At 41.0% G+C, this 23,193-nt stretch overlaps 1 protein-coding gene across 6 annotated transcripts in view; it reads right to left on the bottom strand.

Moving 5' to 3' along the window:
* The window catches only part of MARF1 (meiosis regulator and mRNA stability factor 1), a 243,654-nt gene that overhangs the window by 138,015 nt on the left and 82,446 nt on the right, over positions 1-23,193 (bottom strand). For 5 of the 6 annotated variants that reach the window (XR_016312994.1, XM_089679093.1, XM_089679095.1 and 2 more), the window contains 4 exons: positions 1,475-1,621; positions 1,182-1,362; positions 628-806; positions 160-240 (listed from right to left, as the gene is read on the bottom strand). Coding sequence is in view for 5 of the 6 variants with exons in the window: in XM_089679093.1 (XP_089535219.1) it covers positions 160-240; positions 628-806; positions 1,182-1,362; positions 1,475-1,621 (588 nt within the window). In the remaining variant the exon portion in view is untranslated. The remainder of the gene's footprint in view (positions 1-159; positions 241-627; positions 807-1,181; positions 1,363-1,474; positions 1,622-23,193) is intronic. The other variant, XM_089679094.1, reaches the window with a different exon arrangement.

Below are 23,193 nucleotides of genomic sequence, written 5' to 3'. Positions count from 1 at the left end.
TCTGGCCCCTTTGATTATATTCACTAGTATCTGGTATGAAAACAATGAGAGGTGTGCCCCTAAGAAAAAAGATACTTTGCAAGTAAACCTTTTCAAATGATAACTAATTTTCCAAGATAGTTAACAGATGTAGTAAAAGCTATAGAACATAATACGTACTTTTTCTCATAGATCTCGGTAAATTTAAATAATGGCAAGCAGCAAGCTGGGGCATCTTGAAGGATGGAAATGGCTCCAAGGCTGTTTAAGATAGGGTTAAAAAAAAAAAATTAAAAAAAATGAATAAATATGAAGGCTATAAAACTATAGTCAAAAAAATCTTTTACTATAAAGTAAGCATTGCAAACTTCTCATCAATGACACACCTCCCCTATTCAGTACTGCCCTCCAAGGAAAAGGCAACCAGGATCTTGGATCTGGTCATTGCTGCTTCCCCAACCACTGACATCTCTGCTGTTACATCTGATAGCTAGCTCTACTCTCAGGACAGCAGTAACAGCGGCAGTATACACTGCACGGTTCATGTGCCATATACAGACAGCTGGTGTCAGGAAAAAGGTTTGCTTATCCCTGCTTTAAAAGAGCAAAGACTACATTTTTAAATTACTTAGCAGACAAATTACTTACCTGAGTAAAGAGAGCGATTTATTGGCTGATCCTGTAGCCAGGGACACTTGGATCCTCTTGCTACCAATTTTGTATCTATGCAGACTGTTAACGGCACAGATTGCTTCCTGAAGGTTTTCCATCTGAACTGTAGCTTTCAGCTGATAATCTGTATGAGGACTGAGCTCAAGATGATTTATCTAGTCCAAACAAAATGGAGGGGAAAAAAAAAAAAAGTTGAATGCCCAAATTTCTGTGACCCTAGGTTCACATCTTAGCGTTTGCCGCAGAGGTTTACAGAAAAGTCCATTTAACATAATTTCCTATGGGACATGTTCACATCTCCGCGTTTTCATCTGATGTGTTTTTTGGAAAGGGTCGGGGACTTTTTTGAACGCAAAAAGTTAAGTTCTTGGTTCTAGAGACTTTAAACATGACAGATGAACCAGGGCACACGCAAACTCTGCAGCACAATTTTCCAAAAAGATTCTATCAAAATTTCAGCTGTTCCTCCTCGTCTAAAAACAAAAGTCCAAAAAAAAAAAAAAAAAAAAACCCCACACCAGCACACATACCTTTCCATATCTGGAAAATATGTCTCGCAATGTCTGAAGAAGCTCCTTCCTAGATCTCCTATAATCTAGATTCCCAATGTGTACATCGGCACCATTTGCAAATGGATCAACAGGTGAATCTGTGGCATCAGTCTCATTTGAAGTTAGAGGTGAAGGATTGGAAATATTTGGGGACAAACTTCTTGAGAGAAGACACAAATGTAAAATAAAGACAAAAAAAAATAAAATACAAATAAGTATGTCAGGATCGATATCCCCCCTTTTTTAAAATCAATAAAATCAGTAGGTCTTACCTGGATGACCAGACAGATTGGCGAACAGGACTAAGTTGTCTAGTATCAGCAAGTTTACTGAAAGCAGATGGATTACTAATTTGAAAAGTTTCCTCCTTACTACTTTCCACGGAAATAGAAACGTTTCCATTGACAGAGTCTTCCCACCTAGGCGAGACAGAATAAAATACTGATTTGGTGGGACTCAAAGTTGACAAATCCTAAACCCCCCAAAAAAAAAAAAAAAAAGGTAGTTTACATTGGATATATCCTCAAACTTGTTTTACAACACTCAGGAAGTAAACCTTTTGAAATGGATAGGTTTTTTTAGGCAGAGGTTTAGACAAAAATATAAAAGAAAAAATAAATCGCACACCAAAAACAAAGAAAAGCTAGTACTCTATAGAAATTAAAAAAGCGGAGGGGGCGTGGCCAGTGCGTGGGCAAGATGGATGCCTGACTGAGGACCTCCGCAGACTAGACCAGCGACTTTCGCATCCCACGGCACACTATTGGTACCAGCGAGGTCCAATCCTCCTCTTCACAGCAGCGGGATGTCTCAAGCGCAAGGAAGAGAGACACAACCTTTTTATTTCAGCCGATGGGCCGGAGCAGGCAAGATGGTGCCGTGGCCTCCACTGAACACTCTGCACCACTCAACTAACCAGCCTGCAGGAGAAGACGGCGACATGGACACATCAGGGGCAACCACTGGGTCTCCTTCACTCCTGGAACACCAGCCACGAGTACTCTAGCCAAGGCAAGGATGCGGATGGCCTACCCTTCTTAGGACAACCATAAGGTGAGCTGCCTATATCCATATCCTGAGGAACAGGGAACGCAGCCGGACGCCATAGCATCCTTTCTCACCTCTAATAAGCTAGTCATGGACACCATCTTTAAAGACATCCTAAAACCAGGACCCTGCATTCACTATATCTCGTCTCCCACAGTACACAGAATATGGAAATGAAATTATTTTAGTAAATAAATTGCTAAATACATTTTCTCATCAATACTTAAAGCAGTCTTGTGACTTCTACCAGTGTTCAGCAGAGCACTATTTAAAGATTGTAAGAGGAGTTTTCTATTCTAGGAGGATGAAAACCCCCTGACCTTTGTCTCGCCAGCACTGATAGGCCCTGTGCCAATCACATGCACGCTTTCAAGAAAAAAAAAAAAAAAAAAAACCTCTCCAGCAATACACACCATGCTGAGCACTGCAGAGTGTCTCCACTCCATATGTCTTATCAAGAGATAAGAGGGGGACACTAGAAGAAAGGGAAGATCAGAGAAGTCAGAACCAAACAGCCTTTTTACACAATGCAGAGGATTAACCCCTTAGGTTCCACAGTGAGTATCAAGTATGCTTTATTGCATATACAGACTGATTTTACTATTGTGGGTTTATTAACACTTTGTCTTGAACCACTTGCCTAACAGGCACTTAAACCCCTTTCCTGCCCAGACCCATTTTCAGCGCTGTCACACTTTGAATGACAATTACGCGGTCACGCAACACTGCACCCATATGAAATTTTCCAGACTCAGTGTCAAGGGATGTAATACTAAGAATCCATCACACAAAAAAGCAACTTATGCAAAAATCAAGGGCATTAGTTACCCATCCCGACTCCTATGCCCATCTACAGATATTCACAGATCTATCTCAACATACGCTTCACCGCTGCAGGCAGCTCAATACCCTGACAAAGGGCATGCAAAATTTCAACTTCGCATATCAATGGTCTGCCCCTGCAAAATAGCGTGTTATATACAATGGCACTAAGCACACTATCTTCTTTGCAAGTTGGTTTAAATCTACTACACACTTATGGTATCCTCACTTGAAGTTCCACATTCTTCACTTGCATTACAGTATATAACCAAACCATCTCAAGGCCCACATAGATCTAGACCCTGCCGCTGAAGCATCATGGTTTCTTCCAACTTGTACTTGCCTTGTCCAGTGGTCACTTGTCTCCGGTTCTTTGAACTTGTCCCCCCCCCCCCCCCCCCCAAATCCCCAAATCCTCTTTCAAGGCACATGGAGTGCATTTTACTTGGGAAGTTCAAATTATGGCATCAGGCCTTAATGATTTTCTTCTTTTTGATACTCTTCAGGTTTACTACTTAGTTTTCCATTATCGCCAGTTTTCCTCTACACACTACTGCAGTTTTATTGAAACAAGTATCGCTGAACACGTTTAAATGCTCCCATAACAGTATCTTGTCAGCAACCAAGTGTGCCCTATGTAGCATTAGCTCCTTCCGACCGATTGTCCTCTGCCATCCTCCTTGTTCCGCTGCAACAGACTCATCAGCTGATAGTATGACTATCAAAATACTTTCAATAAATGCTAAAGGACTTAACCACCCAGTGAAGAGGTCTTCCCTATGGAAACTGGACATGGACTCACACCGATATTCTGTGTGCACAAGAAACACATTTTCATGCATCATTTCAACCATCCTGCTCGAACAAGAACTTTCCCCAAGTGTTTTTGGCAAACACCCAGATAAAAAGGGCGTTTTACTGGTGATTAAACATGAAAGGGTTAATAGTTAACTAACCTCTGCTTTAGGCTTACTAACTTTTGTTCCCATGAACAGGAGGTTCCCTAGAGTATGGAATGTTATATATGTAGGAGTCTCTAGGCCTCAAGAATTGTAGAAGTTACTATACTGTTTATTCCATCTTATAAAAACACACCACATCATTGTTTATGGTAACATCTACAATGTAATCTGATTGTTGCTTCTGCATCTCAGACTTTTGTGTCTGACTTGCATTATTCCCAAAGTACTTTTTATTATCTGGAATGATTGGATGGAGAGAGCCAGCATAACACTCGAGTTCCTAACAAACTGGTGTCAGAAGTGGGATATTGAGTTTAACCATTTCAATACCATGCAATTTTACACCTTCCTGCCCAGGCCATTTTTCAGGTTTCAGCGCCCTCACACTTTGAATGACAATTGCGCGGTCATACAACACTGTACCCAAGTTAAAATTTTATCATTTTCTTCACACTAGAGCTTTCTTTTGGTGGTATTTAATCACCGCTGGTGTTTTTATTTTTTGCTAAATTAACAAAAAAAGACCAAACTTTTGAAAAAAAACACGTTTTGTTTTGTTTCTGTTATAAAAGTTTACAAATAAATAATTCTTCTTCATAAATTTAGGCCGAGATGTATTCTGCTACATGTCTTTGGTGAAAATAACCCAAATTAGGATGTATTTTTTAGTTTGTAGGAAAGTTATAGAGTTCACAAACTATGGTATAGATCTGAATATTGATCAATCCTGAAGTACTGACAGCCAATCTAATTTCTTGAGGTCCAAGAATGTCAGAATAGTACAGATATCCCCAAATGACCCCTTTTTGCAGAGTAGACAGTCCGACGTACTTCATAAGAGGCATCGCGAGTTTTTTGAAGTTGTATTTTTTTGTCATAATTTTTCGGAAAATTAAAAAATTAAAAAAACTAATTTTCACTATTTTTTTTTTTTACATACTGTCAACAGTGCAGTACAGCGTCATCATATAACTGTCATGGCGGTGAACAGGGACACTAACTTTTTTTATTTTTTATTATAGTTAATTTTTTATTTTTTTATTTTTTTTAAGATTTTTTTTTTATATTTTACTATGACCAAAGTAGTACAATGTTACCATAGTAACATTGTACTACTTTGGGGAAGTGATCAGTATTTTTTTTTTTTTTTTTACACAAATTACTTTGCTATAAGCAAGCATTTAGCTGAATGAAATAGATTCATTCAGCTTTTTTTTTTTTTTTTTGTGCTTAGCTGTGATTTGGTCACAGCTAATCACATGACATGTGCATGTGATTAGCTGTGACCATTCACAGCTAGGCACTAGTATACAATGGATGGCATCATGAATGAAGCCATCCATTGTATACAACTGTCATGTGACCTGCTGTGATTGGTCACAGCAGGTCACATGGTACCAGCAACAGGAGCCGGTACTCGGATCTGTCATCGGCCGTGTCCGAGGTGCACGGCCGGTGACAGATCGCACTGCTGCGCCACTCTGCATTAGCGCAAACGGCGCATGTGCGGGAGCACGCCAAATGGCGTGCACCCGGAGTGCAGAGACTGTTTTGAAGCCGCCAAACGGCCATTGGCCGGGCGGCTAATGGTTAACAGTTGCAGATAAAGGAATATTAAGGCAGGTCAGACTTTTTTAGTGGAAAAAGACATGATATCCTGAAAGAATTGACAATGGAAAGAAGAAAGGATCATATTGACAGCTTTACTGTAGGAAAGGTTACATTCTGACACATTCATAATATTGTTGGCAAAACAATCCAGTTTGTAAATGTCTATAGCACTTTTTTATGGAATAATCCTGATTTAATTTATCATTTTCTATTTCAAGACATTGAAGGGTTATGGTGTACTGTGCTTGCTTACTAACAACCTATTATCTTAAAATAGGTTGAACCATAGGGTCCTTTTACATTTTGCCAGGAGAGCATTGATCAAATGTCTAGTAAGAAAGGAAAATAATTTCTAGATCCTTTTTAAAGATAGATGTGTATTTCTTTTAAAGTTTAGAACGTACTTGAGTACATTTGTAAATGATAGCGAATTAATCTTCAAATTTTGTTCATTTTTGTCAGTGTATAAAAATCTTATGAGAACAGCACTTCAACCCTGAAAAGCTTAACTTTTTGTTCTGGAATTCCTCCTGAAAAATAGCATTTCACTTGGTATGTGAGAATGTCTGGGCACTCTTCTGCCTATGCCTCATACCTTTATACTATCTGCAGTGTTAAGAGGCAAGAGTGTGCTTCTGACTGCTAATTTCATGAAATTTGAGGCGAGATTTGGTGATGTCACTATTGTTTTGCTCAATGTTCTTGCTTGGAGGCTCTGACATAATGGTTCAAAACCATGCCTGTATCAAGATGGCCACCTCCACACAGACCATGCAAAACAAGGCATGGAAAGCCAGTAATAGGAAAAGAACAGCTGTAGGGAGACCACAACCAAAACGGATGATTAGTCCTTTGCCCTCTGCCTGCTTTGTGGACACAGCTTCCGGAGTTCAGTTCCTCTTCAAGTTAACATTTGAAATCATTACGCAAATAGTCAGCTGCTTTTGGATTTATACAATTGCTAGTTATGGTGATCAAGTGAAATATGTGATTGCTTTCTTTAGTGCCACTTTTTTGTTGTAGTATTTTAATAATGAAACATCTGCAGTAGATCCACCGTATTTGTTCTAGGCAATCCTGGAGAGGTGAAGAGCTACCTGAACAGAAGAGAAGAGATCATCAATCATCAGGGTGAAGTATGCTTATTTGTTTTTCTAAAGGAGATAACCAGCATCTATTTAAAAGTAAGAAGTCTAACCAGTGATCACCTCACTCCTGTTAAGCCAATCCACCCCCTTCCCTCCTGATGCACACAGCCACTCTCAGCCCTGTACCATCTTCTCTTCCAGCCTATTCACCTTACAGCTTGTTTGGTTATCCAGGAAGCCAGGAACCATAGCAACACACTGCATCCAGAAAGCAGCCAATAAAAAAGGTACTGGGGACATGCTTTTCTCCCACTGACCAAATACAACCTGCTTTAGCTAACCTGGCGTCGTATGCCTATGGGCTACATGGATGCCCTGGCTGTATATTCTATGGCACTCCGTGAGTCCCTGAAGGGATGGCTTCCCCGTCATGGTTCGGTACTTTTACAGTATTTTGATGATATCTTGGTCTGCAGTCAGAACGGAGAGGCACGCAGGCAGGATAGTTTGTTAACTTATCTGGGTCAAGAAGAACACAAGGTGGTGAGGCAAAAGATTTAATTTTGCTAAGAAACTGTTGAATATCTGGGTTTCACGCTGACAAAAGGTATGCGTGCTGTGAATAAGTCAAGGATCCAAGCCATTGTGGGTCTGCCCCACACAGTAACTAAGAAGGAAATGCTATTATTTCTTGGTATAGTAGACTACTGCAGGCAATGGATACCTGATTGTTTACATCATGATAACATATTGAGGCAAGCTACTAAGGTCGAGGCACCCAACCACATAGTGTGGACCCCGGATTTAAAATGATGCCTGCAAAACTTTGAATTTGAGTCAGATATTCCTCCTGAGAAAAACCAATTGTGTCTCAGTCATACATAACACCACCTTCAGTGCATACAAGAACCAGTTGAAGGGAGTACTGACATTTTTGTTGATGGTTCCTTTACAAGACCTAATGGCAACACATACTTGTCAGGCTACACAGTTGTACAACTCCCAGACACAGTGTGGGAAGCAAAGCCTCTCCCTTATCCTTCATCACAAGCGGATGAGCTCATAGCTCTCACGCGTGCTTGTGAAGTGTTTTGAGGGAAAATATGTAAATATTTACACAGACTCTAAAGTATGACTTGGCTGTTGGCAAAATTTGGCAGCACAGGGGATTGGTTACAGCTGATGGTAAGGGTATTTCTCATGCGTCCTTAGTCAATGATCTTTTGGAAACTATACACAAACCCTGTACTGTTGCGGTTCTAAAATGTAAAGCCCACACATCTTTACATGACCCCATAGCTCTGGGTAACGCATTAGCTGGCCGCACGGCCAAGGAAGCTGCCTTGCAGCCATTAAAGGAATCTACCAACCTTACTTTAACTATGTTAGAGCCACCCATGCAGTACACAGCCAACATGGAGGATGTTAAATATTGACAAGACAAAGGATTGACATTGGGCCAGAATGGTCTAATGTCCAAAGAGGGGATCATAGAGATAACAGTGCACCGATGCTTCTTGCACAGTTTCATGGCATAGGGCACATAGGATGGCAGATGACTTTGTAGGAAGTGGAAAAAAGTGTTTTTGTATACAAAGCTCAACACAGAGGGTGCAAGATCAGTAAGGAAGATGTGTTACTTGTTTAAAAAAAAAATACAGGACAACAAAATGGTCAACATGACCATCTTCTTCCACCAAAGGGTCCTTTGGAGGAGTTAAACTGATTTTTCACACATGCCTAACAAGAGATGCAAGTATCTGCTGGTTATAGTAGATAAGTTCTCCAAATGGCCGGAGGTATTTGTCACCAACAAAGAGGATGCCTCGACGGTGGCCAAAATTTTGTGCAAGGAAATTATCCCAAGATGGGGATGCCCTCTGGTGATTGGATGTGAAAGCTGGGCCTGTCAGAATCAACATGACCCAACATGTAGCTGAATTAGTGGTTATTCAGTGGAAATTCCACATCCCTTACCACCCACAAAGTTAAGGAATGGTATAAAACGATTAAGGATAAGTTGAGGAAAGCTATGGGAGGTACATTTATTAAATAGGAAATTTGTGTTGGCTGAAATCCAGATGACAACAAACTAAAATGTCACTTTTGAAATTTTGATAGGTAGACCATTTCCTACCCCATGGACCAAAAGTCTACTGGTGATTATGCCTGGAGACTTAGAACTGATCCAAGAAAAACATGTGACAAATCTTACAAGGCTGTTGAAGGGCATCTACGGTGATGTATCTTTTTTTTGCTTCCCTCACAGGAACCAACACATCCTTTTCAGCCAGGAGACACTGTGGTTGTCAAGGTCCAGCATAAACACAAGGTCCTAGATCCACCTTATGGAGAGCCTACAGTGATAACAGCCATGACACGGACAGCAGTTTTGACAGCGGATTGCCAGGCGTGGATTCTCCTCAACCTAAGGTGTTGGGTACAGATAAAGAGTGAAACAGGTGATAAGAGTTTCTCTGGAAGATGTCCAGGAAGAGACAAATAAAGATGTCGGTGCTGTTGCATCCACAAACCTCTTGGAAAATCTTCCTTTTGATAGGTTGCCTCACACTGGTAGTGTTTCTCCCAATTTGGGTGATAAGTGCATGTTCTGCCCATATTGTTGAAAATAATATATGTAATATACTGTAATGTTATTTTTTTAATTTAAATATTTATTAATTTTTCAAAGCAATAGCAAAACACTTTCAACACATTCATAATAAATATACATAACCATTTCTTATTACTTTTATTTTTCCCTCTTAAAACAATACCCCCCCCCCCACCAAATCCCCCCCACTCTGCATTCTTTCACTTCCTCTTCTCCAAAGAATATCCTTCCCTTCCATCCACTCTATATCTTCCTTCATTCACTTTCACTTCAGAGTTTTCCCATTTCGCATAATATACCGCCAACTTATCTTCCTGCATATAATAGAGCTTCTCCATCCTACTAATCCAGTTTACTCTATCCAATCCTCCTCTTTCGGTACTTCTGGTTTCCTCCAATACTTCAGTATCAGGCTTTTTGCAGTGTTCATATAATACCCTAAACCTAATTTCTTATATTTTCTAACTGATAGCTCTGAACTATGCAGCAAACACATCTCTGGGTCTAGCCCAATGTTTATCTCAGTTATGGTCTCTATTAAGTGTACTATTGTTTTCCAGAATACTTGAATTTTTGGACATTCCCACCAAATGTGAAACACTGTCCCTTTTTGTCCACACCCTCGCCAACACCACGTGATTTTTCCCTACTTATTTTATGTTCTATGCTTGGTGTAATGTGCCATCTTGTTAAACATTGATTATTTATTTCTACATCCCTCAAACTTACATTTTCGTGAACTAATCTATTTATTTTTTTCTGTTTTTCTTCATCTAATACCACCCACATGTCTCTTTCTCATTCCACTATGTGCATTGGTTTGGTGTTTGTATCTAGTTCTGTGAGAATTCTATAGATTTTAGCTGTTCCGTGTTTACCATCCCCCTGTGTATCCAACAACCTTTCAAACAAATTCCAATCCTTTCATTCTCAGAGGTTTTGGGAGATTTCCCAAAAAACATTTTAATTGGTGATAGCGCTACTCATCTAACTTAGTGAAAATTTTTCCCTTTTCCTTTGCCAGATCTTTAAAAGACTTCAATTTCCCCTCCCCCATTATATCTCTCAGTTGGACATCTTCCTTTTTAAACCATCTACCTGTTATCTCCTCTCTACATGGGGGAAAAAATTCTGTATTTCTTAATGGCATTAAAATAGAATTAAATTCCCACTTCATATATTTGTGTACTTTATCCCATTACCTTAATACATTCACAGTGTATAAACTTAAATCCTCTTTCAATCCTCTATATTGTGCTGGTAACCATATAATTCTATTCAGATTAGTTCCACAAAGTGTATTTTCAATTTTTACCCAACTTTTCCCCTCCACATTAAACGTCTAGTCATAAATTCTCCCTAGTATTACTGCTTTGTAATATCTCTTTATATCTGGGACTCCAAGACCACCCTTCCCTTTGTCTCTACTTAATATTTCATAGGACACCCTCGGTTTTTTTATTCTTCCAAATGTATCTTATCATTCTTTTTATTACTAAAAAAAAAAAAAAAAAAAAAAAAAAAAAAGCTTCTGGCAGTTTAATTGGGATCATTTGAAATCTATATAAGATTTTCGGTACAATTATCATTTTTACCAGATTTATACGACCTAACCATGATGGAATTCCTCTTTCTGAAGTTTTTAATTCCTCCTTCACTTCATTTAATAAATTAAATATAGTTTAGTTTATACAAATTCTTATACGCCGCAGTGAGCCTTACTCCTAAATATTTTATATCTCTTTCTTTCCAGATAAAGGGGAATTCCCTTTGTATTTTCTCTTTTTCACTTTTTGGGATGTTTATATTTAAGATCTCAGTTTTTTTTGGATTGATTTTTAAGTTTGATAATTTCCCATATTCCTTCAGCGACTTCATTAAGTTTGGGAGTGTTATCCTGGGATTCCCCACATAAAATAGCAGATCATCCACAAAAGCCGCCACTTTATGCTCTATATCTCCTATCTGAATTCCCTTTATAGCTCTATTCTTTATTGTAGACAACAAGCGCTCCAATGACATAACATACAACAAGGGGGACAAAGGGCATCCTTGTCTTGTTCCATATGACATCCCAATGGGCTCTGTTTTTCCCCCATTTACTATAATTACTGCGGAGGGCTCCCTGTATAACTTTCTAATCCATTCCCTCATTCTAGCTCCAATTCCCAGGGCTTCTAAGGTATCCATCATGAAGCCCCAGTCTACTCTATCAAAGGCCTTTTCAGCGCCGATCGAAAGAACCAACGCCGGTACCTCCCCTTTTCTACTTTTCTGTATAAGCATCAGGGATCTCAACCCATTGTCCCTACCCTCCCTTCCTGGGACAAAGCCCACCTGGTCCCCATGTATCCATTCAGGCATATGCTCCTTCAACCTATTCGCCAAGACCTTTGCATATAACTTGGTGTCTGAGTTCAGCAATAAAATTGGCCTATAGCTAGAACACTGAAGCGTCTTTTCCTTCCTTATGTAACAATACCACATGAGCCTGTACAGATTCTCTCCTCATGTCCATCTCTCCTCCCAGAGCATTCATATATTTCTCCAATTTGGGTATTAATAATTCGCTAAATTTTTTATAATACCTCACCGTATAGCCATCCGGTCCTGGGCTTTTCCCCGTCCCCGTACTTTTTAGTGATACTTTTATTTCTTCTTGTGTAATTTCTGTTTCTAAGGATTTTAATTGTTCTTTTAGTTTCGGTAGACTCACATTTTTTAAGTATATCTTTTTTTTCCTATTTTCAATTTCCTTATTATTCATTGTGTCATATGGGTGAATGTTGTACAACTTTCGATAATAATCAAACTCCTTTGCAATCTCCTTATTTGAATGAGCAAGTTCTCCCTTAGAGCTTTTTATTTTATCGATATAATTCCTATTTTTCTTTTTCCTTAAGGCTCTCAGATGTTTTCCTGGCCTATCTCCCCATTTATACTTCTCACTTAGCACTTTACTATAGGACTCTCCTTCTCTCCTCCTCCATCAAAGTCTCTAGCTCCTCTTTTTTATCATCTTCTGCTTAATTTCTTTTACTGTGCTCTTTTTATGTGATTTTTCCAGGTCCGATATATCTTTTAAGAGCCCACTAATTTTCTCTCGCCTTTCTCTTTTCTTTCTTGCCCCAATAGCAATCAGGATACCTCTTATATATGCCTTATGATATTCCCACACTGTAGCTATCAACACATCCTCTGTCTCGTTCTCTCTAAAAAAATCTCTCGATTTCTTTCCCAATCTTCTGGGCTGTATCCTTATCCAGGAGAAGTGCTTCATTCAACCTTCATCCTATCCCATCTGTTTTCCACCTTCCCCATCCCATCTTCAATACAACAGGGGCATGATCTAAAAGAGTCATTTCTCCTATATCTACTTTAACCATTGACTCAATAAATCGATGTTCTATCAATATGTAATCCAGCCTTAAATACGTCTCATGTGCATTTGAGAAGAACGTATAGTCTCTATCCTTCATATGCATAACTCTCCAAGTATCACCAATTGAAACTCATGGATCACCTTCTTTAATAATCTCAGAGATCTACTCCCCTCACGCTGCACATAAGAGGTTGTATCTTTTTGCAAGTCCATACAGAAATTAAAAACCCCGGCCAGTATCAAACGACCCTTTTTAAAATCCATCAGTTTTTTTTAGCACACCTTTCAAATACATCTCCGGCTTCTTATTTGGACAATATATATTAGCTACTGTACACTCCACCCCCTGCATTTAACCTTTGATTCTGTCTCGCAATGTGTCTCTTGCAAGAAAACCACTGAAGCTACTGTATGATGAAGTTCTTTAAATAACCTAAATCTCTTCCCAGGACAGTTCAACCTTTACATTATAGGTAACAAATTGTAGCTCAACCATCTTTCTTATGTCCCTCCTTTTGCCTGCCAACCCTCTTCCTCTATTTCCCTTGCTTTAGTACTCCTTTCAATCCTGCAGAGTGTTAACCTTAATATTAATACCCCTCCCACCTTCCCATTTTTAGGCAATTGTTATACCTATTATTCCTTTGTGGGTCTAACTCCCCACTTTAGAATACTAGGGGTCAAGCTCCTCCCATGGATGGCTCCTCCTCCTTCCCACCTCCCCAGTACCCTTCATCCTCGTCTTATTTCCTCCCCAACGTTCCAGGTGCCCCTTGAAACAGAACAAATTATTGTACTATTATGAAGATTAAAGGGGACAAGAAGAAGAGGCATGAGAAGAGGGGGAAAAAAAAAAAAAAAATCCCTCTCTCCCCTCCTAATTCCTCCTTCTGACAGACTGCCAGTCCTCTTGTCTCATTATTCCTATCTCTCTCTCCTCTTCCTCCCATCCCACAATCTCCATTCTTTGCAACTCAAGTTTTTCACAAAAATCTCTTAGGTCTTCCGGAAATCTCAAATAAGCTGCAACTCCATCTTTCCATCCAATTAGGCACACTGGGGTCCCCCATCTATAAAACACATTATTTTTCCTCATCTGTTCTAATAGGGATTTCAGGGATCTTTTTCTCCACAGAGTCTCCGGTGCAAGATCTGCATATATCTTGATATCCATTTCTCCATATTTAATTGATTGTTTTCCTTTAATTTTTCTCCAGAATGCTTCTTTATCTCCATATTTGTTAAATTTAACGATTATATCCCTTGGTTTTTCCTTTCCTGTGCCTTGTTGGCGCTTTCCTATTCTCACAATATTTTCCAAGCCAATCACTTCTAGGGCAGGTCTGTCCATTATGGAGTTGAAGATTTTACCTACTAATTCTTGTAGTATTTCCCCTTTTGCCTTCTCTGGGACTCCTTTTATCCTAAGATTACTCCTGCTGTCCCAATTTTCTTGTACCTCCATCTTATAAGTCAGTTTTTTCTGCTTTTTCCCCCATATTCTTTATTTTCTTTTCCAATTCTGCGATGTTTTGGGCGTGATTTTTAATTTTTTCCTCCATTTCTTCCACTCTCATCAACACCTGCCCCAGGTCATTTCGAATAACTGCCATTTCTTGCTTTATTGTCTTCTCTAAATCGTTAAACATCTCTGCCATTTCTTTTTTATTTGGTATTTGTAGTTCTCTTTCACTTTCATCTCCATGGCACCTATTGTTTGTTGACTACTAACATTTAGGCCCAACGATAGTCTAGGGCTATTTTCCAGGCTGATATCCAATTCTCTTTTTCCGTTTTTACCTTTAGATCTTTCTGGGGTCACGTTTCCCTGAGATGTATACTGTTTAATTGTTCCCGTTTGGGACCCTTTAGGCCCACTTCCTTTACTACTTTTGTTCTTCATTATTCTCCTCTACATTCTCTTTCTATAAATAAATGGTTCACAGAAATTATACTGGCCCCACTTTTAGCGCAATTAGTGACCGGTTTTCCTCCTCATTTAAGTTGCTTAATCTTCTGTTCTTCCTCTTTTTCCTCCTCTTCTATTTCCAAAGCCCCTGGGAATCCCCCTTCACTCCCCCTTGCCCCCGAGACTCCTTAGCAGCACAATGGGACATTTAAGTTTATAAAAAGTTCCAATCATTTTCACTCACCCATATTCCTCTTCCCTTGCTGCCAGACAGGTGGGGGTTTCAGGTGTCCAGCTCCTCTATATAGTTTTTTCCTTGTGGGGGATTCCTCAGGGCTGCATGTCCTGCTGCTTCTACCTTCATAGGAGTCTTCCCCAAAGAGCCAGCGTCCCCCTTTTCTTCTCGTTTCTCAGCTTACAGCTTAGCCAGGGCGTAGTCAGGGGAGTAGGCAGCCGGGAGCAGAAAGCCACCTTCCTTCCTTCACATGCACGCCAGCCAGCTTCCTGCACTCCCAGTACTCCTTTGCGGCTGGGCATGTGACTGCACCGCTCTCCCGTTTCCCGGCAACCCGGATCTCCCACTCGCCGGACTCCAGACGGGCCGCTCACACCCCTTCACAACTCGGGGTCTCCTCTCCCTCGCCAGCTCCCTCGGCTCTCCGGTAAGCACCCCGCAGCTCTCTTCATGAGGGGGTCCCCTGGGGAGGTTAGTGGAGGAGCTTAGCTGCGAGCTCCTACATCGAGCCCTCCAGCACCGCCATGTTCAGGCTCCTCCCCTGATGTGATGAGAATCCTTTCATATACTGTAATGTTATATGATGTTGCTGCCATCTAGTGGTTAGAGTTTATATGCCTAGTTATATCAGGATTGTCAGGAAGTGGTAATTCACATAGAGGCTATAACCTCTAACCTGGAAGTTCCTGTCCTCCATTTCGTGACTGCTTCTGAAACCAGCAAGTAGCATGCAGTGAAGCTCCAAGCTATTCCTGGACTTATGGTGGAATTGTCCGCGAGTACACTCACTGATGGGATGAAGCTGTTGTATAATGTTTAATGTACTCACACATATGTTTTGTTTGTGTTGTAGTTTTACAAAGTTATTCAGAACAAAGAATACATACAGATCTGAGGTCTCACGTTTGACTTCTGAATTATTGTTAGACTGTCTGACTAGTGTTATACAACAGTTCAATAACGTGAAGCATAACAGTGCATGCTATTATCACCCTCAGGACTTGAAGTATATTTTCCAACAACCCCAAGAGACTGACCCCCTGTCCAGACCTAGACATCCAAGTGATCTGGTAAAGCAATCGAAAATGTGCGTGTTTATATGGCTACGACAGTGATGAAGGTTTCCAATTTTTGTCAAATCCTACTGACCTTTTAACCACGTTTGATAGCCATTCCCACTCCAACACCAGTGTTGCCTACAATGTATTCCTAATTTGATGACAATGATCCGCTCAGTGAATCAGTACAGACAAATGGCATGAAGGTCAAAGCCATTTGTCACTTTGTGACAAATGGGAGGTTGTGAAAGGGTTAATAGTTACCTAACCTATGCTTTAGGCTTACTAACTTTTGTTCCCATGAACAGGAGGTTCCTTGGAGAATGGAATGTTATCTATGCAGGTGTCTCTAGGCCTTAAATTGTAGAAGTTACTACCCTGTATATTTTAGTTTATGACACAAAACATAATTGTTTACAGTTCCATCTAACACATATTCTGATTGGTGCTTTATGGAAACTGCCTGAAATAGTAGGTATTATACTTAAGCTCGGGGGGGCGTGGTCTGCTTAACCCCAGAGCTCCAGCCAAGAGAGGAACAGTAGACAGACTCAACCTGAGACCAGAGCCAGCAAAACCATGGGAAAGTCTTCCCGAAGCAACTCAGCCTCACGATCCTGCTCCCCGAGGAAAAACAGCTCTCAACTGAGCCACTAGATCCCAGAAATCTTCCGAAACCAAAAAAGTGAACATGGCAGCATCCTTTTCACCCCCCAACCTGCCAACTTATACAAAGGTTATACAGACGCCAAGCCAAAATGCTGCTGAGCCGGTAACGGATCTCCCACAAACCCTGAACTCTACACAGCTCTCTCCTCCTAGTCTGCATAATTTACATGATGTGGCGGTAGACATTAAAGAGTCTCTCTCTGCTGCATTCTCGGCACCTATTTCTGATCTCCGCCATAACATACACGCTACTGCAGAAAGAGTACAGGAGGTAGAAATTGTCACAGCTCACCTAGAGGCACAAATCATCAGATGTCCAGAGTTCTAGATGCCCACACTTTACGTTTATGAGAATTACACAGACCTCTAGAAAATCTAGATTACCGCGGCCACAGAAGTAATCGACAGGTGCGTGGTATCCCTGAGTCAGTGGAAAATGATTAAATCAAGCAAACAGCTACGGCCATATTTGATATTTTACACAGGTCTACAATAACAGTGATTGAGATGGAAAGAATACACAGAGCGCTACGCCTGAGGGGTAGAGACACTGATCCACCAAAGGACGTTGTCTTTTTCTTAACCAGCTTTTGTCTCAAGAAAGATTATCCTTAGAAAAGCCCGCAACAGAATCTACATTACTCATGACAGGGCGGACGTAAAAATCCTTTCAAAACCTACCCAATATAAACCTATAGAAACGTAGAGATTTGTGCCCACTCTTAGATGTTCTCAAATTTCCTTTTTGTCTCTCAGCCTCCTTAGCTGGTAAAATTTCTTCTCTGAAAGTTCCCAGAAGACATACCCCAATTCTGCAAGTCTGGGAATTCCTTTAGTGTCTGTCCCGGAATAATATAGTGAATTCCACGAACCCTCAGCTACAAGAGGGCGCAATATGGAAGAACACATGGAAACCCAATCTTCTAGAAACAGATGGCGTAGATCACCACGGCCCGGATTTTCTTTCACCCAACGATTGAAGGCATCCATATGGACCCAGCACTACTGCCTCTCCAGCCCATTGGATACCTAGACAAGATTCTTGACTTTCCTCCTGAAATGGTGATCTGATATTCAGCCAAGCAGGTTTTTTGGTCATTGGAAACTCACCTCTCTCTATTATATGATCAGATTGAGAGATCTTGTAACCATATGAGATTACTACTGGAGCACAATGAACACATTCAGAACAGCACTTACAGGGCAGTCACAGATGGGGTTCAGTTTTCTGTGTGAGTGCAGTTTTTGTTGGAGTGCGGAGACGCAGCTGAACACAGCAGTTTAACTAAAGCAGGATAACTCAAGCAGCAGGAAGATACAACAAAGAACTCTATTGCACGCTGGATAGACTGCAAGCAAACACCCTGGGAAACATCTCCTACAAGTCTGAGTCCCACTCCGTGTACCTTTGTAATATTTCCCCTCTACTCATTTTCAGATTACTATCCTGCGTTCCCAAAATCTCAGTTCTTTACCCCTCTGCTCCACCCCAAAACATATACATCTCACCCTCACTGCTACCATCTCCCTACTACTGCTCTCATCACCTCCTGCTGATACTTCACTCTCCTACTGACCCAAACACCAGGCCTGGAAGGCATGTACACTCATGTACATCCCACTCCCATGTTACTTTCCTCACCCTTCTTCAAACCTCTAGGGATATCTCCCCAAACTCTGGTCCTCCACTATTTCACCCCCTCACTAGGCACCCTCCTTCCAGGAATAGCCGCAATCCCCTTAATTTAATATTAGTCCCTGTGCTCCCAAAAACCACCCTCCCTTTTTTATGTGCGCTCTGGAATGCCCGCTCTGTCTGTAATAAGCTCACCTCTGTCCATGACCTTTTTGTCTCCCGCTCCCTTAACCTACTAGCAATTACAGAAACCTGGCTTCAAGCAGCAGATTCTTCTTCTCCCGCAGCACTATCCTATGGAGGCCTCCTCTAGACTCACTCACCCAGACGTCGGAAAGGAGAAGGGGTTGGTTTGCTTCTATTCCCACTGAGCACCTTTCAAATCCTCCTTAACCCTCCCTCTCTATCCTTTTCTTTCGAGACTCACTGCATTCAGCTGTTTTCTCCCATCTCTCTGAGGATTGCAGTGATCTATCAGCCTCCTGAACCGGTGTCGCGCTCTCTTGATGATTTCTCCGTCTGGCTAGCCTACTTTCTCTCCTCTGAACTACCCACTATCATTATCGGAGATTTTAACATCCCCATTAATGTCAACAACCCGGCTACATCCCAACTCAACATAACCTCATCTTTTCCATTAGCACAATGTATACCATCCTCCACTCACTCTGATGGGAATTCATTAGACCTTGTTTTCTCCCATCTTAGCACTCCCTACAACCTCACAAACGCCCACTTTCCTCTCTCTGATCACAATCTCATCACCTTCACAGTGTCCTCATCTTCAAACACTTATCCCTCCAAGCAGCAAACAATTACCCACAGAAACCTTCACAACTTGAACCCTGCTCCTTTCCACTCTGCAACTGACCAACTCTATGACAGAACCTCTCCCCTGTCCTGGCCACTGCTGTCTACAACAGTTCACTTTCATCCACATTAGACTCACTTGGTCCTCCAACAACACGAAGCATCAGGCCCCGACCATTACAACTGTGGCAGAATGACGACACCAGAAATCTTAAGCGACATAGTCATGCCCTGGAGCGATTGTGGCATAAAACCAAATCTCACCAAGCATTCACCTTATATAAATCTGTTTTCTTAGCATACAATTCCTCCCTCCATGCTGCCAAATAAGCCTACTATGTCACTCAGTCCTCGTCGTCTCTTCTCTACTTTTAACGCTCTACTTTCTCCACCTCCACCCAGTACCTCACTCACTGCTCACGAGATTGCAAATCATTTCAAAAACAAGATTGATGCAATTCGTAGGGGCATCGCCACTGCATAGACATCCATCTCACTTAGCATACCTTATACTAAACCTCCCTCAACACTCTCCTCTTTTAACCTTGCTACTATACTACCGAAGAGGTCACTAAGGTTCTCAGAAGCCAGTCTCACCACCTGCCCCCTGGATCCTGTCCCCTCAACTACTACGGTCACCCTCTTCTTCCATCCTATGCTCCCTCACTCACATCTTCAATCTCTCCCTCTCTACTGGTGCCTTCCCCTCCCCTCTAAAACATGCACACATGACTCCCATACTTAAAAAGTCCTCCCTGGATCCCACCAACCTGAACAACTTAAGACCCATCTCCTTGCTGCCATTTACCTCTAAACTCCTAAAAAGCTTAGCCTACATTCGCCTGAGCTCCCACCTCACTGACAACAACCTTCTTGACCCTTTACAGTTTGGCTTTCACTCACTACACTCCACTGAAACTGCCCTTTTTTAAACCTCTACTAACAACTAAAACCAATGGCCACTACTCCATACTAAAATTAAAATAAATAGTGTAGCGCTAATAATACTAACAATTACGTGTTAAAAAACACTATATACATCCCCTACATATATATATCCAAGGTGATAAATCAATACATAAATAATAAAATAGTTGTCATACGTGAATTCCCTCACGGGGAATATTTAGTGAAAAAAAGTGACAAGCACACTCCTATTTGCACATTGTGAAACAATATGTATACTGGTGCACAAAATTAGTGAATAATCAATTCAAAAAGTCCAAAATGATATAATAGTAATACGATAATTTGTGATGATCCTCACACTTCACTCTTCATGCAAGAATATATAATGTGCCGTATACGTGGTACACACGTGACAATCCTTTACCAACCAAAATACCCCCTCACCTCCTTCATTAGACCCCACAAGGTCAACACGCTTTGAGGATCAAGTGATCCTATCAGAATGGGTCCCTCTCAGGCTTTCCCCTCACGTCTCCAGCCTCCAGCAGACTAACAGCCAGCTCCTCACAGGATCATAAGACACAAGCAAATTTAAAACGACAAGAAGTATTACACTCACATTTGCCCATGAGTTTTCCAGCTTTTTACCACATGCTATGGGTGTACTGCATGGGTGTACTCAACAGGGTGATCCAATATGGCCCCCACTACTCCATACTCTTACTACTTGACCTCTCTGTGGCGTTTGATACAGTTGGCCATCCCCTCTTCATCAAAAAAATCCACTCTTGGCCTCAGACTCTGCTCTCTCCTGGTTCTCCTCCTGGACCATCCCCCACAGTTACTACTTTTTGTACTACTAGCCCCTTCCTCCTAGATTGCAAGCTCCGAGGAGCAGGGCCCTTCTGTCCCTCTTGAATTGAACTGTATTGTTGCTGTATTGTCTCCCATTATATTGTAAAGCGCTGAGCAAACTGTTGGCGCAATATAAATCCTGTATAATAATAATACTTTTGCTCCTATCTCCCCTTTATAAAAACCTGTGGTTAAGTCTTTGATTTCCCTCATTGTCCCTCTAACGGCTGCAGCCACCGGACAATATTTATTTTTTTTATTTTTTTTTAACAGACTACACTATTTCGCAGTGGACAGTTCAAAACAACTTAGTTTTGTATGCCTTAATACAACCCACCACTGATGACCTCCGGAATTTAATAGACCCTTTTTTCAGGACGGGTTAGCAGGTTCTTCCCAGTCTCCAGAAAACCTCCTCACAACCCTTTCACATATTCTAGCTTCTTCCCCTCTGGTACACTTAATATCAGCGCCGCCCCCCCCCCCCCCCATCTTTAATTTAACCTCTGTTTCTCACAGCTGGGTAGTAAACAGCATCTAACAAAAAAAAAGCTCAAATCGATCAGACCCTATACACGTTCATATAATGGCCACATCAAACAAAAATCAACACAGAAAATTGTAAAACTGGTCTCGACCAATGCACATGGTCTAAACATCCCAGAAAAACAGTACCAGCTTTTGCTGATGGTGAAAAAACTAAGAGCTGATATTGTTTTTATCCAAGAAACACATTTCCTATCACATACTCAAATTGAAAAACCACCATTTCCCAATAGTCCATCATGCCACCAGCAATCTAGAAAAACTAAAGGTGTGTCCATCCTCATCTCCAAACACTTTCAGCTCTCCATCACAAACATCCTAGCAGATCCAGAGGGTAGGTTCCTTTTTGTAAAATAGGTAAGATTTACAACAGACCAATCACTTTAGCAAACCTGTACTGCCCAAACTCAAAACAGACCTCTCTAACTCATTAGCAAACCAATTCGCTACCTTCCAATCAGGAGTTATAATAATGCGAGGGGATGTGCCCCTACACCCCCATCTTAGACACCTCTACTAGCACCACTTCCATACCCTATAAAGCCCTGAGACGTATTAATCTTCTCCTTCAAGATCTTTTGGAACATGATACAGCGCGAAGCCTTAATCCTAATGTTCGAGACTAAACTTATTTCTTTCAGCACCCCATAGACAAATACTCTAGGTTAGATTACTTATTTTAAGCCCACTCAGTTCTGATTTCTCACAAATTCCACCAGTGAACGGATTTATCAGATCACAATGACCTTGACTTTTCCTGAACATGACCAGTGCACCAAAATGTGGCATCTTGAAACCTCTCTTCTCACAGATCACACACACACACACACACACACACACACACACACACACACACACACACACACACACACACACACACACACACACACACACACACACACACACACACACACACACACACACACACACACACACACACACACACACACACACACACACACACACACACACACACACACACACACACACACACACACACCTTGTCTCAGTATTTTTTAGTTTTTTTTTCTTAGGAAAATACAAAAGCACTATTTCGTATATCAATGTGGAAAGCACATAAAATGTGTAATTAGAGGGGAATTCATTGAAATGGCAGCAAACAGAAGGAAGGAAAGACAGGTCTGCTTGGACGCTTTAACAACCTGTATTCGGGGGTTGGAAATTACATACAAACATTCACTCACTTTGAATACACATCCAGAACTTATCACAGATAGAAAGGAACTTCTAAAAGAATTAGAGCAAACCGTACGACAAAAATGTTTCCTTTCCAAAAAACTGTTCTATGAAAAGCGGTAAAACAGCTTTTTCAGATTCAAGTGCTCGAGCAAGCAAACAGTTCACCACATTAGATCCCCGCCGATGGCCACTTACTGGCTTCTACAGAAGACATAGCAGCTCAATTTTAGTTATTATTCAGACCTTTACAACCTGAAAACAAAATCTGTAACTAGACAAGACCAAACCTCTAGACAGAAGCTCATCGCAGATTTTTTTTTTTTTTTTTTACACAACACAGCCCCCAACCTATCGCTAAAAAGATAGGTCACAAACATTGAACAGACCAATCTCAGTAGAACTGCTAAAGCTTTTCTTTGAAACAGCTTAAAACTGGGAAAAGTCCTGGCCCTGATGGCCTCTTGGCATTGGCATCCTACTACAAAAACTTTTTTTTTTTTTTTTTTTTTAACGTTCTGGCTATCCCTTTTCCTATGGCCTTTAACTCTCAGGTCTACAAACCTACTGGTCTTCGAGGTCTTCTAGAAGCGTACATATCAGTGATTACCAAGGAAGGAAAGGACCCTACCCAAGTGACA

The sequence above is a fragment of the Staurois parvus genome, unplaced genomic scaffold, assembly GCF_062004578.1.
Source record: "Staurois parvus isolate SC_StPar_1 unplaced genomic scaffold, SC_StPar_1.0 ptg000217l, whole genome shotgun sequence".
Classification (NCBI taxonomy): domain Eukaryota; kingdom Metazoa; phylum Chordata; class Amphibia; order Anura; family Ranidae; genus Staurois; species Staurois parvus.
This window is presented reverse-complemented; position numbering and strand designations above follow the sequence as displayed.